Here is a 15,183-nt window from a genome sequence, read left to right as displayed (position 1 = left end):
GATAACAGTTGTTTATTATTATTTTTGTTTCCTTGTTAGCTCATGTGCCAGAAATTTTCTAAGACTACATCACATCTTCATTGCTTGACAAACAAGAAACCTTGCTGGGAATTGCCAAAGAATGACCTTGGAAGTCTAAATTGTAATAATTTCTGTGACTTACTGGCAAAGAACACACCCACACAGCAGCAGATGAGAAACTTATTTTTATTGGATGATTTTTTTAAGGGGATTGTCTGCTGAGGTTCCTAACAGGAGACATCAGAACCATACATGCTATCCAAAAAAGTCATTAATTGCGGTCTTATTACCTCACTAAAGCAATGAGCAAATTACAGATGCTTGCCAGGAAAAAAAAATTAGGGATAGAATGTGGAATTTCCCATTCAAAAGATTATGGAGGCCTTCCTGTAGTTTGTCCCTTTCATTTTTTTCTGTCTCCATAGACTTTGGGGCTTTAAGAATGCACCATTTCCTGGAATTCTAGAATAGAAGAGGTGAGAGCACTGTCAGTAAAGATGATAATTTAAAAGAGTACGTCACAGTTAATAAGAGTTCTGAAGAGGAAGAGAAATAATCTGAGCAAATTGTCAGATATCATAAGATAAGGATTAGGCCGAGAGAAAGCATGAAAAAGAAGAAATTCAAAAGTAAAAGACTGAAGATAAAAGTATTATACTAATTTTTTAAACTAAGACCTGTGTAATTTAATAAGCATCTTATACTTTTGCAATGGTCAGCTGTTATATTCCTACTTTGAAACTTGCAAGCACAATTGCCTTTCTAATTATTTTGCTGGACAATAAATTAACACGGAAATTTGCTCTTCCTATTTGTGGTCAGTTAATTTTAGTGTTCCTATTCTTTCTGAGACTGAGGCTTGTGTTTAGATCCTAAGCTGCAAGAGATTGTTCTTTTGAGGAAACCTTTCCCTAAGATGGGACTCTTACTCTATACTAATCCTCTCATTTTATGAGAACAGTATTGAATGCTAAAGTTTAAAGTGAATTTGTTTTAGTATCATTCAGAAATTGGTAAGAAATGAATGCTAAAGTTACTTCTTTTAAAGTATTTTATGTGTACTTAATGAGATTGATTCTCCCCAGTGCCTAAATCATTCTTTTTAGATATCTTTGGAAGCCACATCCACTTTTGATGGCTACTGTGGCAACATTTAGTAAATTATTGTTACAGTGCAATTAAAAATAGTTTTTTGCAAAAGATTTGCAACAATTTTATATTTCAAGTTGGCATAACAGTAAGAGCCTACAAGTATTTCTGAATCGATGTCTATCTCACTTAGAGTTGATTTGTTTTAAACCTACATGTACACATATATAGCAATAATATTTTCAGTCTCATTCCAGTTCAATGTTTAAGTTACATGATAAAGGCAAATGAAAATATAAACATTCATTTAATTTTGTTAAAATTTAAATGCATTGGTTTATATATACAGTAGACATTCAAGAAATGTTGGCTGATTGACTGGCTTTTGACCACTTCTTGGTACACTTTTAGTAAAAATTATTTAAGACATTTTAAGAACCTCCCTAAAACTAATATTTCCTTGCCTTCAATAGTCTCTTTTGAATAGGCCAGAGTGTAATACATTGTCTTGCCACTGCTTGCATTAAACTAATTCCCGGAGATGAAATTCCTTTCATTTTGCTTGCCCTAGTGTGTCATGGTGCCCAGCAAAGAATCGGTCTAAGATAGCCTAATATGTTTTGTTTGATTTCTCATGCAAATTGTTTCATACCATCAGCTCCAATTTTGCCATCTCCATCATTATCAGCTGCCTCCAACAGGGACTTGGTTTCTGAGCTGGTCAGGACTCTAGCGCCACTTTCAAATTTCTGGAGGAAAAACCTAGAGGGATAATAAAAATTGATGATGTTTCTCGAAGACCATTTTCTTTGATGCATGTCTTTTCTGGCTCTACTATAATAATAAATCTGCTCCCCAGGGTAATAACTAAAGCCTTTGAAGGCAAGGGTTTTATTATTTTATAAGTGGGGTCTTTAAAAATAAATAAGAGTTTTCAAGACTTCTATTTCAAAAAATAGTGGGATTGTAGAAAGGGACCTACAGGTTCTAGTTCTAGTGCAATTTCTCTCTTTTTTTTTTCCTGCCCCTTGCAGGAAAACTCTCTACATTATCCCTGATAAGTTGTTAATAATTACCCTTGTAATGTTCATTAGCAAAAGAATAGTCCAGATAATGAACAATTTTCTGTGAAGATTCTCAAGTAACTTTTATTAAATGTTCTCTATTGTATTTATTAAGTGTTTAATAAATGTTAAATGACTGATTAAACTTTCTGTACTTTTATGAAAATACAGCTGAATCGCTATCATCAGTGTTAAAAATAGACACAAAGACAAAACAATTTTCTTTTATCTCCAAATGCACAATTTAGCAATAAGAGAATTCTAGTTCTTACATATTAGAGATACAGACAAAGGAAAATTCTTACTTCAGCTCTTCTTCATCCAGATATCCACTCTGATCATTGTCTATGAACCGAAAAATGTCCTTGACCTGACTAGCAGACATCTTGGACAGGCCAGAGGTCTCGAAGAATTTTTTATGATTGAAAGAATCTGGGTCTGGAGGGCAGAGGCAAAATTATTCCCAGAATTATCAGAGTTTTTCGATAATATTCTGAGCTAGTTCTAAGCTATACATTACTAAAAAATAATTTCATTGCATACCTGTATCTGTAGGCATATTTTCATTAGTAAAAAGTTGTAGAAAGAGAAGTAAAGTGACATTCTGTTCTGAGAATCTGAGATAGAACCTGTCATTGATATGTTCTTTTGATGGTTTTTTTTAAACCCTTAATTTCCATCCTAGAATCCACACTAAGTATTGGTCCCAAGGCAGAAGAGGGGTAAGGGCTAGGCAATTGGAGTTGTGACTTGTCCAGGATCACACAGCTAGGAAGCATCTGAGGTCACATTTTTGAACCCAGGACCTCCAATCTTCAGACCTGCCTATCCATGAGCCATCTAGCTGCCCTATGTTCTCTTGAATTTTGACAGTCTCTCTCCCCTGAAGAATATTATCTTCCTCTTATAGGTTGTATCTCTACTACATCAAATACTACTAGCCACTACAGTAAAAAAAAATCAACTAAAACTTTAATTGCATATAATATGTGTGTGTGTGTGTGTGTATATATATATACATATACATATATATATATATATATATACAACCTAGCAAGATTGAACAGATCATTTTGTGTTGAGCAATTTTGGCTTTGTACAGAAACAGTCCCATTCTCAGGTCCTCTTTCTGTTAGATTTTTAATCTAATCATTAGCAAATTTTTGCTATAATCTTCAAAATATTCAAGAATAACTAAACTTTTATTACACTCATTGGTGGTGATGGAAGAGAAAGGCTGGAGGCTGAAATGAATAAGATTTTCTGTTTTCCTCTGTAAGATAGGAAATTTCATACTGATATAATTAAATTTTTTTTTACCTTGGCACTCCTCCAGGGCAGCAGCTATGTCAGCAGCGCTAAGAACATCAGTGATGCTCATTTTTAACCTGATTGCACAGAACAAACGAGATGTAATGAATTACAATAAGTAAATATCCACATAGAGAGTTAAATACATTCCAGGAGGTTCCAATTAAACTGATTGTTTGTTCAGAATTTAAAAGTATTAGGACAAAATGTAAAAATAGGGATTTCATGAATTTTCTTAAGGTACCAATCTTATATGCCTGTCCAAATTAGGAGCATTCTTCTTAGTACTTTCTCCTAATTTATATCAAAAGAGAAATGAAATGTATTGGACTCGGGAGTCTACTTAAATTTCCAATACAGAAAATTATACTTCTGCCCCAAAATTAAATGGAAGAATTCATATTACTTTTCAAATTCTGAAAATAACTTTAGTGTAAACCTCCACAAATAAGCTGCATTTAAAAATGCAAACAAATCTAGACTGTTTCCCACTTTTTAAAAGTAGAGACAGTGCTTTTTTAGATGGTCTATATAAAAGCAAAATCAATTTGAGCTAACGCCATGTAATGCTGTGGCAAAACATAAATTAAAAACAGAAAAAAGTATATTATCTACTTTAAAGTATGAGAATCAAATGAATGATATACTTATATACCAGAGATAATAAACCATCCAGATCTCTACTCCTTGGTTGGGGGTAGAGAGAGGGAAATTTGAGCATGCTAAGGGAGAACCCTTATTATAAACTTCTTATTTATTTATATCATAAATTTATATTATAAACATAGTATAAATGCAGCATAGGAAGGAAGAGCCTGGAATTGGGGGGTTTTGGCCACTGCTCACCTTTCTGGATTTTCCTCAAGAAGGAGCAGGAAAAAGAGTCGAAGAAAGCAGAAAACAGTGTGCTTTTGTAATGTTACCAACTCTACCTTATATAGGATTCAAAAAGTGACAATAACTGCTTCTTGGATTTCCTTTTCAGGGATCAAATGGCCAGAGCTCAGATTTCCTCCCTCACTAATGGCATTTCTTTCTTTCTTTCTTTCTTTCTTTCTTTCTTTCTTTCTTTCTTTCTTTCTTTCTTTCTTTCTTTCTTTCTTTCTTTCTTTCTTTCTTTCTTTCTTTCTTTCTTTCTTTCTTTCTTTCTTTCTTTCTTTCTTTCTTTCTTTCTTTCTTTCTTTCTTTCTTTCTTTCTTTCTTTCTTTCTTTCTTTCTTTCTTTCTTTCTTTCTTTCTTTCTTTCTTTCTTTCTTTCTTTCTTTCTTTCTTTCTTTCTTTCTTTCTTTCTTTCTTTCTTTCTTTCTTTCTTTCTTTCTTTCTTTCTTTCTTTCTTTCTTTCTTTCTTTCTTTCTTTCTTTCTTTCTTTCTTTCTTTCTTTCTTTCTTTCTTTCTTNCTCTCTCTCTCTCTCTCTCTCTCTCTCTCTCTCTCTTTCCTCCCCAACAAACTTTAACTTTAAGATTTCAGATCTGCAAATAGAATCCTGAAAGGTCAGGGCAGACAATAACCAACTTTCCAAATGCTGGATAACAAAAATTACTTTTACATTGAAAGATTAGAAATGGGAACCAGTTTTGAGTCTCCTCTGATCCTGTGAAGTTGATAACAGAGTCAGAGAGAGGTGAAAACTACAAAATGCTTGGCACCAGAATGACAAATAGGACTTTTTGTTTGTGGAGTACAGGAAAAAACCTAAAAAAGTAAAATAGGAATGGTGGGAACATCTAAAAATATTTTTATTTATTTCATTAAATATTCTCCATTTACATATATAAGAAATTTTTAACATCATTTTTAAAAAATTTGAATTGCTGGGAACATCATAAGAGGCTAATTTGAGAAAGAATTCTATTGTCCAATCTTAAGTTATTGTATGGAGCTATCATTAGAAGAAATAAATAGTTTATGCTCTTTTTTGAAAACTAAAATTGTTAGTTACATTTTATTAATCTGCAATCAGTTGGCTTAAAAAGGGATTCTAAGTTTTTACTGCTAATTGGAAAAACCCATTTTCACAAGTAAAACCGTGCTCACATTTAATAGTTTATTGTGAAACAAGATGAAATAGTGTAGAAATTAAAAAACAAAACCACCCTGATTTCAGTTAGGTTTTTGGATTATTTACTGAATGGAATAATAATGATGATAATATGGGCATGCCTTGGGGAAGACCTGTATTCTTGGAAAACTAAGGGCACTCTTCTTATTCTAGTAACTAATAAACTAAGAGAACTCATTCCCTCTATTAATCTTGTCATATATTTTGACTTCATATGGGTCTAAGAATACTCCCTGTTTTTTAGTCCTTGATTCAAGGGAGAACACAGAGTCCAAGCTTACAAGACTAAGGAAACTGTTACAATATCGATTCTTTGTTTTTGTAACTCAAAGGGGTCTCTAGGCTTCCAAGTATCTCATAGTCAACTTATTACATGCCGGTATTTTAAAATGTACGCTCAAAGATATTAAACTTGGTACTTTAGCTATTTAGACATACAGAAAGTAACCAGGGAATTATTTGTGATATGATACGACATATATACTTTCTTATATTGCAAAAAAAAAATTTTTTTTAAGATTATGCAGTGTGACCCTGTGCAAGTTACTTAACAATCTTTGCGTAACCCTCAAACTTCTGTCTTAGAGTTGCTACTAAGACAGAAAGTAAGGGATTTAAAAAAGAAAAAATAAAGGAAAAGAAAACATATTTAGGGGCAGCTACGTGTTCAAGGGATAGAGAGCCATATCTGGAGACCAAAGGTTCTGAGTTCAAATGTGGCTTCAGATACTTCCTAGCCGTGTGACACCTAGGCAAGTCACTTAATCCCAATTGTTTGGTCCTTACCACTCTTCTGCCTTGGAATGGAAACGTATTTAGTATTGATTCTAAGATGAAAGGTAAGGGTTAAACAAACAAACAAACAAAGAAGATTAAGTGCCAGCTGTGCTTGAAGTAAAATTATAAAGCACGTAACAGTATGACTGGTTTATTGCTTTCCTTTTGGCATATTCCTCCTTGCTTTTTGTGACCCTATCAAGTATTCATTATCCTCATGCTACTCACTCCTAACTGGTCAGGGGCCTCTAAAATACCTCAACTATCTTTCAACTAACATAGCATCTCTTTGCTTTTACTCCATCTGTACTAAAGGTTATTATATCTCATTCCTTCAGAGATTTATCTGGAGTTATCTGAAAAAGCAATCTATGTTACTATAATGAATTGGTATGTTGCCCCTCCTAGACATCATATTTATATCTTAACAGGGCTTTCTGGAAACCCTGTCTTTCTTCTTTTAACCAAATTCTTGATTCTTGCTCCTTTGAGCCAACAGGATTTTTTGTTGTAATTTATAAACTCTAGGAAAGAATAGATTGTAGTTTAAATGTGGGCTCACAAAAGAAATATGAACAGGCATTTCCTCACATTATCCCTTCTCTGCAGAAGGACTGTAGCTATAGAACATTAAATATAAAGTTAAAAAAATTTTATGTGTTGTTTAGTTTTATTTTCTCTCTGCCTCTCTGTCTCTCTGTCTCTCTGTCTCTCTGTCTCTCTCTCTCTCTCTCTCTCTCTCTCTCTCTCTTTCTCTCTCTCTCCCTCTCTCTCCCTCTCTCTCTCTCTTTCTCTCTCTCTCTCTCTCTGTCTGTCTGTCTGCCTGTCTTTCTCTCTGCCTCTGTCTCTGTCTCTCTGTTTGTCTCTCTATGTCTTCTCTCTCTTCTCTCTCTGTCTCTGACTGAGAGAGGGTACAAAAGGGACACATTAGAAAGCATAGGTGATATGAAAACAAAATATGCTAATAAAACTTTATTTTTATAATAGTATGTTTGGTAGATCGAATTGCTTGCCAACTCCCAGAGGGGGGAGGGAAGAAGGGAGGGAGACAACATGAAACATTATAACTTTGGAAAACTCACATGGAAATTTGTTATTGGAATAAAGTAAAGATAAAACATAAAAATAATATGTTTAGAAGGAATAATATAAGTATATTGTACAAGCATAGGCATTGGGAGAATATGGTTTCAGAGTCCTACAGGATGGGTGGGCATGTATGGGATTGTGCCTTTAAGAACTTAGAGTATCTCACACTATAAGAAGAAAAAGTAGATACCTTTAGGGAACACATAAAGAGAAACACACATGTAGGGAACAAATGTGGCCAGGAGTGTGCACGAAAAGGCACATATGTAGCTGGACTATAAACAATATGTAGAAGATACATGTATAAAATCTCCAAAAATGCAGCATTGCAGCTCCTTGCTGCTCTCTCCACTTTAGGCTTGAGCATATCATATTTTCTAGCTATCTTTCCATTGGAGTTATGGATATTTTGGGATATGTAGTCCTTGATGGGCACATGATCCTGCAATGCTCTCCCTACTTTTGGATTCTTGCCAAGACCACTATAGTGCTCCAGGATAAGGACCAGCTCTTTCTTTCCTCTGCTTAGCTCAGGCTACACAATCTTTAGGGTTCCTTGCCCCATTGGTAGCTCCCAATCTCTCAGAAACCTCTTTGTTCCTAGCTATATGGATGGTATGACTTAGAATAGCAGTCTGGGTATCTTTCTCTGCAAAAACATCAGATGAAGCATAGCTGAGCTCATGTGCCTTTACAAAGAATCTCTACTTTTCAGTCTCTGCCACTGTTTCATACTGGCCATCAACTAATGCCCAAGTGATCCTAATAATACACATTATATCCCAAACTAGCAGCTATTCAAATTTCATTAAAACAGCTCCCTTCCTCCCCTCAAAGACACAAGTGAGGTCTTATCTATTTTTTTAGTCAAGAAAGAACCACAATTCAATAATGAAAAGAAAGATTTCATATACGTCAAAATGTTTATGGTGGCATTCCCTGTGATAATCAAGAATTGGAAACAAAGTAGATTCTCTTCCATTAGGGAATAGTTAAACAAATTGTAGTACATGAAAATTATGGAATATTACTGAGATGTAAGAAATGATGAATGTGATGAATTCAACAAAGCAAGGAAAAACTTATATGAACTGATACAGAGTGAAATAAGCAGAACCAAGAAAACAATGTACATGATGGCTATAACAATATACATGGAAAGAATAACAGTCACAAAACAATTGAACATAAATGTTGCAAAATTGCAAGGAATAAACTTGACCCAAAAGAAGTCATGAAAAAACATCTCTCCCCAATATGTTGCAGAGTTGAAGAAAAAGTGCATACATGAGTGTGGAACATGGCATATAATTTCAGATTTTTTTCCATTTGTTGATTGGTTTTGCTGATTTTTTTCTCTTTCTCATTTTAATCCTTTGTTATTAGGGATGTCTCAATGGAGTCCAAGTCAATGGAGAGGGAGGGATGCAGGAGGAAGTATTGGAGAAATAAAAATAAAAAATATAGAATTTAATTTCTTTAATAAAAAGAATGATCTTATAAAGTTCCTAATATGCTTTTGCATTTGTCACCATTTCTAATAGCAATATTCTTTTTTTGAGGTATTTTTTCAATTATCTGTGGAAACAATTTTTAACATCATTTTATTTTATTTTTTGAGGTTTTTAAAAAATATTTTTGTTTTTATTTTGTGTATTTTCTCATAGTTACATGTTTCATGTTCTTTTCCTCTCCCCAAACCCCCCAATCCCCTAACCCCCCTTAGCCACAGCACAATTCCACTGGGTTTTACATATATCATTAATACCTAATTCCATATTATTGATAGTTGGACTAGAGTTATCTTAACATCATTTTAAAGAAATGCGGAGTTCCGAAATCTCTCCCTCTTTCCTGCTTGGACCTCTTCATTGAGAAGGCAAGCAATTTGATATAGGTTGTACATTTGTAGTCAGTGAAAAAATATTTCCATATTAGTCATTTTGCAAAAGGCACAAAGGGGCACAGCATTCACAGCTAAAACTCAACTCTAGAATTTATGTCTAACTCTCTAAAAGCTGTACTTGGGACCTATTAGGGGTAGAAGTCCTGTTTCTTTCTGATGTTGCCTCTTAGCCTCACCTCAAAGATATTCCATGCTAAGAAGTTCTTCTCTGCTCTTCTAGCCTACATAGGATAGGAGAGAACTAGATAAAAGGATTCTTCAATGACTATGTGTCCATCTTATGTTTTTTATACTTTCCTCCTTGTTTTCCTAATAAAGTTTATTTTTTTAAAATTCTACTACATATCCGTTTAAGAGAAGAAAGATGTTCATGTACGACTGGATAAGTTGGGGAATTTCAAATACTCCAGAGAGCAGTCAGGGACTGGTGGTGGTAAAGACTTAGCCCAGCAGACATCCAGTGTGGAACTATGGGAGAGAAAGAGAATGGAGAATATTCTGAGGTTCGGCTTTAACTATTTTCCTCCCTGTCTTGGGTCATTTCTTTATGTGCTTTTCCCAGATTAGCTAAAATTTTCCACCATATTTAGGAGTTAGAAGGATATATATTATACCTTTCAGCAGATATATATGTGTGTGTGTGTGTGTGTGTGTGTGTATGTATGTATGTATGTATGTATTTTTTAAATTAAGCTTATTTTAAGAAATGGAAGGTAAGGAATGTACTGGCTATAGATCCCAAGCCTTGACCCTGCATTCCCACCCTCGAATTGAAAGAGAAATTCTCAGTTCAATTCCTTACATGGCTTTAACTATAATTTTCAATTATTTGTTTATAAGACCCAAAGTAAGGCTGATTTTGGCTGACAAATTTGTTACAAAAACCTGAAAGATCTAAATATCAGAATCAAGGCGATGCCAAGTGTATGCTGATACAGGTAAAAATATAGAGTTACTAGTGCATGTTTATTTATAAATGAGACTCCATCTGTAGAAGAAACTCTTCTCCCCCTCCTCAAACTACAATAAATTGAAATTAAATCACCAAGGGGTAGGGGAAGAATACAAGATGTATAGGAATATTTTAATTCGGTAAGTTCTTAGTGTCCCAGGATCAAATATTTAGACCTATCAGGGACCTTAGAGGTTATCCAATGCTATTCATTCATTTTACACATGAGGAAACCGAGGTTCAGGAATGTTAAATGACTTGCCCAAGATTCCATAGAAAGCAAGTAGCAGCTCCCAGAATCTGAACCAGATCTAATCCAGGTTTTCTGACTCTAAATCAGGTGCTCTAGATGAGGAGTTTAGATACACCTTGTGATGGATGAGGCCTGATTGTTGTGGCTTTTAATTTTTTTAAATGTCTTAAATGTGTGGGTTTTTTTTAAACCTTTAACTTCTGCCTTAGAATCAATACTATATATTGGTTCCATGGCAGAAGAGTGATAAGGGCTAGAGATAATGAGGGCCTCTAAACCTGGCTCTCAATCCGCTGAGCCACTCAACTACCCCCTTAAATGTCTTAAATGTTAAGAATTCTGAGTATCATTTTCAATGCATACATACTAAGCTAGAGAGCAAAAATCATTCATGCTGAAATTATATAGCTATTAGGGCTAAGTTCATTGTTTTTTAGGTCTTTTAAATATGGTAGATAATGCTTTCATCCCTGAGGAATTTGGAACCTTCATCTCCACCCCCTTTTTTTAAACCCTTACCTTCTGTCTTAAAGTTGATACTAAGTATTGTGCAAAGGCAGAAAAGGGATAAGGGCTAGGTAATTGAGGTTAAGTGATTTAGTATCTGAGGGTAAATTTGAACCCAGGACCTTCTGTCTCCAGGTCTGGCTCTCTATCAACTGAGCAACCTAACTGCCCTTTAAATTAAGGGATTGACAAAATAGCTTCTTTTTTTTCTGAAAAACCTTTAATGTTGATTCTAAGGCAGAAGAGAGGTAAGGGCTAGGCAATCAGGATTAAGTGACTTACACAGCATCACTAAGTTAGGAAGTGTTTAAGGTAAGATTTGAAACCAGGTCCTCCAGACTCCAGGCCTGGCATTCTATCCACTATGCTGCCTCACTGCCCATGTTCACTTTTAAAAAGAAATGTTTTATCTTTATTTTATTTTAATAACAAACTTCCACATGAGTTTTCCAAAGTTATATGATTCATTTTGTCTCCTTCACTTCTTCCCTCCCCTCTCCCAGAGTTGACAAACAATTCAATCTGGATTGTACACATGCTATCATGCAAAACACATTTCCACATTATTCATTTTTTGTAAGTGTTCACCTTTTTTTTTTTTTTTTATGGAGTTGAGGAAACAGCGAAAGAATTGAAAAGATTTCTTTTCTTTGCTCCCAAAACATGTTGAGCAAATTCCTAGATCCATTCTCAGGGAAGAGTTTCCAGAAACTCAGGTCAGTTCAGCCCCTTTTTTGCCCTGGAACTAACAACCTACACCTTCCAGATTAGTCCCTGTACCAAAGCCTCCTTGTCTTCTCCAGTAATGTGACCCTGGTCCTGGTACAATAGAAAGAATTTCTGGTTTTTGGCTCCTCAGCTTCCAGAAAGATAGGCTTCCAAAATACTTTCACCTTCTGAGGTCAACTCAGCTATTTGTTTTGGGCTGTTAAGCCAGTGTTATCGATCAACTGTTATCAGGGAGCTAACTTCCTAAGTAACTCCAGAGTTCTTATCAGGAGATGTTCCACAGGCATTAAATTCAGGCCCTTAGTAAATCCCAGAATTCCTCTCCCTTGCAGTGCCATGATTCTAAGACCTCTTTAACCTTCTCATTAAGAAATGTTTCATCACTTAATAAAGTATAAAAGATAATAAAAGAAAGAAAAATACTTGGTATACCATATTTCTTAATTGGGAAATGTTATTCTATAATTAAATTCCTTGCCCAGTTTTTACTTTTAAAAATAATTTATTATTACTGTAATATTAAACATTAATAGAATTAAACATAAAATGAAAATTGGTTTTGTTTAAACATAATAAACTTTCCAACAAATGAAATGTGATAATAATTTTTCATTTTTCCTAATTTTCCATCAGCATTTTATTCTTCACTTTTCTTTCAGGTGGTTATATTTGGCATATTCTGTGTTCCTTTTTTTTTAACCCTTACCTTCCGTTAGTCCAGATTCTAAGAAAAAAGAGCAGTATGGGTTAGGTAATTGAGGTTAAATGACTTGACCAGGGTCACAAAGCTAGGAAGTGTCTGAGGTCAAATTTGAACACAGGTCCTCCTGACTCCAGGATTGATGGTCTATCCACTGTGCCACTTAGCTGCCCTTTTTTGCTATGTTCTTTATATTTGTCTTTTTTCACTTTGGTTCATTTCATATATGCTTCCAAGATTTCTTTATATTATTCATAATTGTTGGTTAAGAGGCAGTCAATCGAGTGAATTTTGCTGGACGTGGAATCAGAAACATCTAGATTTAGATCCTGCTTCTGAAATTTGTTAACTGTGTAATGCTGAGCAGTAAATCAACTGTGCCTCAGAAACTTCCCTAAGACTTCTTGACTAAGTCACAAATGATTATGATCTGGGTTGGTAGAATTCTTTTCCGTACTAGAAATTCTCCACCCTAGAGGAAATCACAGATCCTTCCTGTATTCACATACTTGTTGAGCTTTAATTGCATCATAATATTTTGTTACACTAATGTACCACACTTTATTTAATCATCTCTGTTATTAGGAGCATAATTTTGTTTGTGGCCAGGTTTTTGTTTTTGCCATGGCAAATAATGTTGCTATGAGTGTCTCCCATTTATTGCTTTTGAATTCTTAGCTGTAGATGCTTAGGTAACTCTAAAATACTGTCATTTTTGTTTTTGTAGCTTCTTTTTAAACCAGATGGTGGAATTCACAGTAAGAGTTGCCATTATCTACATTGAAATCTAGAGAAGTTTCAGTAAGAGTCCCAGGAGGTTATAAGAAGAGAGGAGGTCAGGTGTTCAGTTGAAACACACTACGGTAGTGTAAAGGAAGCCCTTAAGACACTTCAGAAGTGTGTAACTTCATCTTTCAACTCTGCCCCTGCCAAAACTCAAAGTCATTCTGTTCTTACTCCTAACAATAAGTCAGTCACTCAGTCAATAAACTATTCAGCACTTTCTGTGTGCCAGGCACTGTATTCAGTGCCTGGGTTACAAAAGGAGGCAAAAGACAGTCAGTGCCCTCAAGGAGCTCATAATCTAACGGGGAGAGACAATAAGTAAAAAAATATGCACGAATATTATATATAATCATATATATGAAAAACCATCATATCTTCCCAGTCAAAAAATTAGGATACATCCTCTGTTAAAGAAAATTGCTTCTGCAAAGCTTTATTGAAAATATATTTCCTTGGGGGCAGCTGGGTAGCTCAGTGGATTGAGAGTCAGGCCTAGAGACAGGAGGTCCTAGGTTCAAATCCAGCCTCAGACACTTCCTAGCTGTGTGACCCTGGGCAAGTCACTTGACCCCCATTGCCCACCCTTACCACTCTTCCACCAAGGAGCCAATATACAGAAGTTAAGGGTTTAAAAAAAAAAAAGAAAATATATTTCCTTTTCTTGAAATCGATGTCATTCTAGAAAACCTGAGATGTAAGGGTACCAGAAGCAGAGGAAATATCACAAAGGAAATCCTAGGATCTGTTGTAAACCTTTTCCTTAGATATCAGGCCTGTCAGTTCTTAAAGTCTCCTTCAATTATTCATTTCTCTCCTTTGAAAAAAAAAACCACACTTTTCTATTTCTATTATCATTTCAATAATATCAACTATTTCTAGTTGAATCCTAAGTATATAAAAAGTATCTTATCCCTCTTGCCACCACCGTTAGCAACCCTAAGGCACTGGTATATCTTATAAGCATATAATATTAGATCTGGAGGGAATCTCATCTTACAAAGCAGCTTAGCATGAGAGAAAGAGCATTAAATCTAGAATAAGAAAAGACATGCCAGAAACTTGATATTTATTAGTTGTATGACCCTAAGGATGTTACTTAACCTCTCTGAGTCTCAATTTCCTTATTTCTATGTAGCACCTGTTCTCCCCAACTTACAAGCTTATTCCCCCAGCCAGTGCATTTACCTTTAATAGTCAGCCAGAGGATACATATGGCAAAGGCATTTAATGAAATGGTGTAGTAGCAACATACAGTTTTCAGGGAGGACCAGCAGGGCTTTTTTCATCCACCTTTGGGATCTACCTTTCACCCAACATGTGCCTGTGGTGCCAAGAATTTATAGCATGCCCAGTGGCCATACCTTAGTAAAACGGTCTCAGTAGATGGCTAAACTTGACTCCAGGTCCAGTGCTCCGTCCACTGAGCCATCTAGCTGCCTCCTAGGCAAACAGAGGTTAAGTGACTTGACACAAGATTACACAGCTAGTGTCTGAGACAAAATCTAAACTCAGGGAGGTCATCCTGACTCCAGGCTGAGAGCTCCATCCACTGGGCCATCTAGCTGCCCCACAACTACTCTAGCAAGAATTTTTAAAAGGCAAACACACACACACACACACACACACACACACACATCAAGGATTAAAAAAAGAATACATTACACTGAGAAACCTCCAAAAGCTTTTGAATTCAGGAAGATCTGAATTCAAATTCAGTCTCATATTCTTACCAGTTATATGAACCCTTGGAAAGATACTTAACCTCTGTCTCAGTTTCCTCATCTACAATAATAGCATTTACCTTCCAGGGTTGTCATGAGGATAAAATGAGATCATATTTATAAAGTACTTTGCAAACCTTAAAGTGCTAGCTTATAATGACAGGCAAAGCCTTGAAGAAAGGTTTGCAAACACTTATCTGGCCCATTTTTCCAGTGCTA

General features: G+C 35.1%; 1 protein-coding gene across 2 annotated transcripts; it reads right to left on the bottom strand.

Annotated features, from left to right (window-relative positions):
* Nucleotides 1-237: 237 nt before the first annotated feature.
* Nucleotides 238-14,681, bottom strand: LOC123231189 (oncomodulin). Of its 2 annotated transcripts, none has more exons than XM_044657440.1 (5): nt 14,605-14,681; nt 3,495-3,562; nt 2,480-2,612; nt 1,763-1,872; nt 238-483 (listed from the first exon to the last, which is right to left on the bottom strand). In XM_044657440.1, exons 2-5 carry the CDS (start codon nt 3,553-3,555, stop codon nt 458-460), a joined length of 330 nt encoding a protein of 109 aa, XP_044513375.1. In that variant the 5' UTR covers nt 3,556-3,562; nt 14,605-14,681; the 3' UTR covers nt 238-457. The 2 variants fall into 2 exon arrangements, with proteins under 2 accessions (XP_044513375.1, XP_044513376.1); XM_044657441.1 differs by lacking the exon at nt 14,605-14,681 and adding an exon at nt 4,332-4,428.
* Nucleotides 14,682-15,183: the final 502 nt, after the last annotated feature.

Source organism: Gracilinanus agilis, chromosome 1 (genome assembly GCF_016433145.1).
Source record: "Gracilinanus agilis isolate LMUSP501 chromosome 1, AgileGrace, whole genome shotgun sequence".
Lineage (NCBI taxonomy): Eukaryota > Metazoa > Chordata > Mammalia > Didelphimorphia > Didelphidae > Gracilinanus > Gracilinanus agilis.
Note: the sequence above shows the minus strand (reverse complement) of the source record. Positions and strands in the feature narration are given on the sequence as shown.